Source organism: Coregonus lavaretus (assembly GCF_964263955.1).
Source record: "Coregonus lavaretus genome assembly, contig: HAP1_SCAFFOLD_4305, whole genome shotgun sequence".
In the NCBI taxonomy this organism is placed as follows: Eukaryota; Metazoa; Chordata; class Actinopteri; order Salmoniformes; family Salmonidae; genus Coregonus; species Coregonus lavaretus.
In genome coordinates, this window is record NW_028160662.1 from 49,180 (window position 1) to 51,731 (window position 2,552).

Below are 2,552 nucleotides of genomic sequence, written 5' to 3' on the forward strand. Positions count from 1 at the left end.
AGAGGGAGAAATGGAGAGCTAAGGGGGAGAGAGAGAAGGGAGAGCTAAGGGGGGAGGGAGAAAGGGAGAGCTAAGGGGAGAGGGAGAAATGGAGAGCTAAGGGGGAGAGGAAGAAATGGAGAGCTAAGGGGGAGAGGGAGAAATGGAGAGCTAAGGGGGAGAGGGAGAAATGGAGAGCTAAGGGGGAGAGGGAGAATGGAGAGCTAAGGGGGAGAGGGGAGAAATGGAGAGCTAAGGGGGAGAGGGAGAAATGGAGAGCTAAGGGGGAGAGGAGAAATGGAGAGCTAAGGGGGAGAGGGAGAAATGGAGGGAGAGTAAAAAAGAAAAGCGTGAAGGGAAAATGAAGACAAGGAGGGAGGGAAGAGAGATGGAAAGGAGAAATATCCTCACCTCCCTGGGGTCAGATAGAAGCAGTCAAGCTGCTGTGTTGTGCCTACAGGGTCAAAGGTGACTCATCTCCAACTCACACAGATACCAGACACACACACACATCACACACACGTCACACACTTCTCCATCTCAGAGGTCAAACTGAGGGTCATGACCAGCAGAAACGAGACGCTATACACTACACACACCCATCATCTTCTTGTCTGTTTTCACACACACATTAAACTGTCACTTAGAACGGGGGTTGTCACTCAGAGTGAGTGAGGGTGGTTTTGGAGCAGGCAGAGCAGAGCTGTGTGTGTTTGTGTGTGGGTTTCATGTGTGGGTTTCGTGTGATCGTAACAAGCTCTTTAAATAGAGATCGTTGGAGCTACAGATGTGTTCACAGAGTGTGAACGATTGTGTGTGTATGTAAGTGTGTGTGTGTGTGTGTGTGCGTGCGTTTGTGAGTGTGTGTGTTTGTGAGTGTGTCTCTGTGTGTTTGTGTATATTTTGTGATTGTAAGGTATTCTCCCATCATGTAGGTGGCGAGCAGGCAGCCAGCAGACCGTTCTCCATGAGGAGCAGTAGAAGATGCCGGCTCTGCCAGCGCTGCTGCTGTCGATACACTTCTCCTCCTTCCTGCTAGTTACCATGGCACCACGCTCCGGAAGCCAGGCCACCCTGCTCTCCTCTGTCCGGATGGGTGAGTGTCTATCTATCAATCCATCCATCCATCCCTCCCTCCTTCCATCCCTTGAGCACCCTCAGGTGTCTGTCTCCCCCTCCTCCCCCGGTGTCTCACCCCCCTCCTCCCCCTTGCCCACCAGGGCACACCCATTCACTCACCTGCCCTTCACACCCCTCATAAATACTTTGCTTGTCTCTACTCTTTTTGTCTTACTGTCTAATGGTGTGTAACAAAAATGTTTTCTCTCGCTCCATATCTACGTCTCCCCTCCCTCCCCATGTAGCTGCGATCCTGGATGACCAGTCAGTGTGTGGGCGTGGGGAGCGGCTGGCTCTGGCCCTGGCCAGGGAGAACATCAACAGTGTGATGGAGGGAGGGGCCAGAGCCCGCGTGGAGGTGGACATATTCGAACTGCAGAGGGACTCCCAGTACGAGACCACTGACACCAGTGAGTAACACCACTACTGACCACTACAGACCAGTACTGACTAGTAAGACCAGTAATACCAGGAGAGACCAGTAAAGATGAGTACAGACCAGTACAAACCAGTATTGACCTGTGCAGACTCAGTAGAGACCAGTACAAACTGTTACACGACCACAGACACTTGTACAGACCAGTAATACCAGTCCAGACCAGTACTGACCAGTAATACCAGTACTGACCTGTACAGACTAGTACTGTCCAGTAATATCAGTACTGACCAGTAATACCAGTATAGCCCAGTACTGCTCAGTAATACCAGTAAAGACCAGTACTGATCAGTAATACCAGTACAGACCAGTACTGACCAGTAATACCAGTACAGACCAGTACTTACCAGTACATACCAGTACTGACCATAATACCATTACTACAAACTTGTACATGCACATGTACAAGATAGATTGAGGATATCATTCAGTAGTTTTTGTGTATTAGCTCACAGACCAATGAGTTCTATCAGGATACAGACACTTGCTGTTCCCATTGCAAGAGGTCACCACCCTGCCATTAGCCATAGCGAGCTGGAGGGAGAAGTGACTGTGTGGACGTGTGTGAATGCACCGTACAGTATGTGTGTGTGCTTGTGTGTGGCTTTATACATGTGTGTTTGTGTGTGCGCTTTTGTGTGGCTTTATTCAAGTGTGTGTGTGTGTCCTTGACCAGTGGGCAGGACACTCTAACAGGCGTGTTTGCCATCAGGGTCCTTGGATCACAGGCCTTATCTTACAGCTGTAGCTGTATGACACACACACACACACACACACACACACACACACACACACACACACACACACACACACACACAGATACACAGACACACACACACACACACACACACACACGCCAGAGGTTATGGGTGATGAGGATGGAGTGATGGAGAGGAATGAAATGGAGCCCAGGGTGAATCTAAATAGTCTGAAGCAGCTTCCTCTCCTTGCCTCATTTCCTTCAGCTGACGTGAAGATGCACCCATAAACTTACTGTAGCCCCATGATGGGTGCGATT

The 2,552-nt window shown here is 50.0% G+C and overlaps 1 protein-coding gene across 1 annotated transcript; it reads left to right on the forward strand.

Annotated features, from left to right (window-relative positions):
- Positions 1–920: 920 nt before the first annotated feature.
- LOC311121585 (glutamate receptor ionotropic, kainate 5-like) lies at positions 921–1,508 on the forward strand (the record flags this gene model as incomplete). Its single annotated transcript, XM_084196045.1, has 2 exons — positions 921–1,075; positions 1,344–1,508. Coding segments are annotated over exons 1-2 (277 nt in total), but the record flags the coding sequence as incomplete, so codon positions are not given.
- Positions 1,509–2,552: the final 1,044 nt, after the last annotated feature.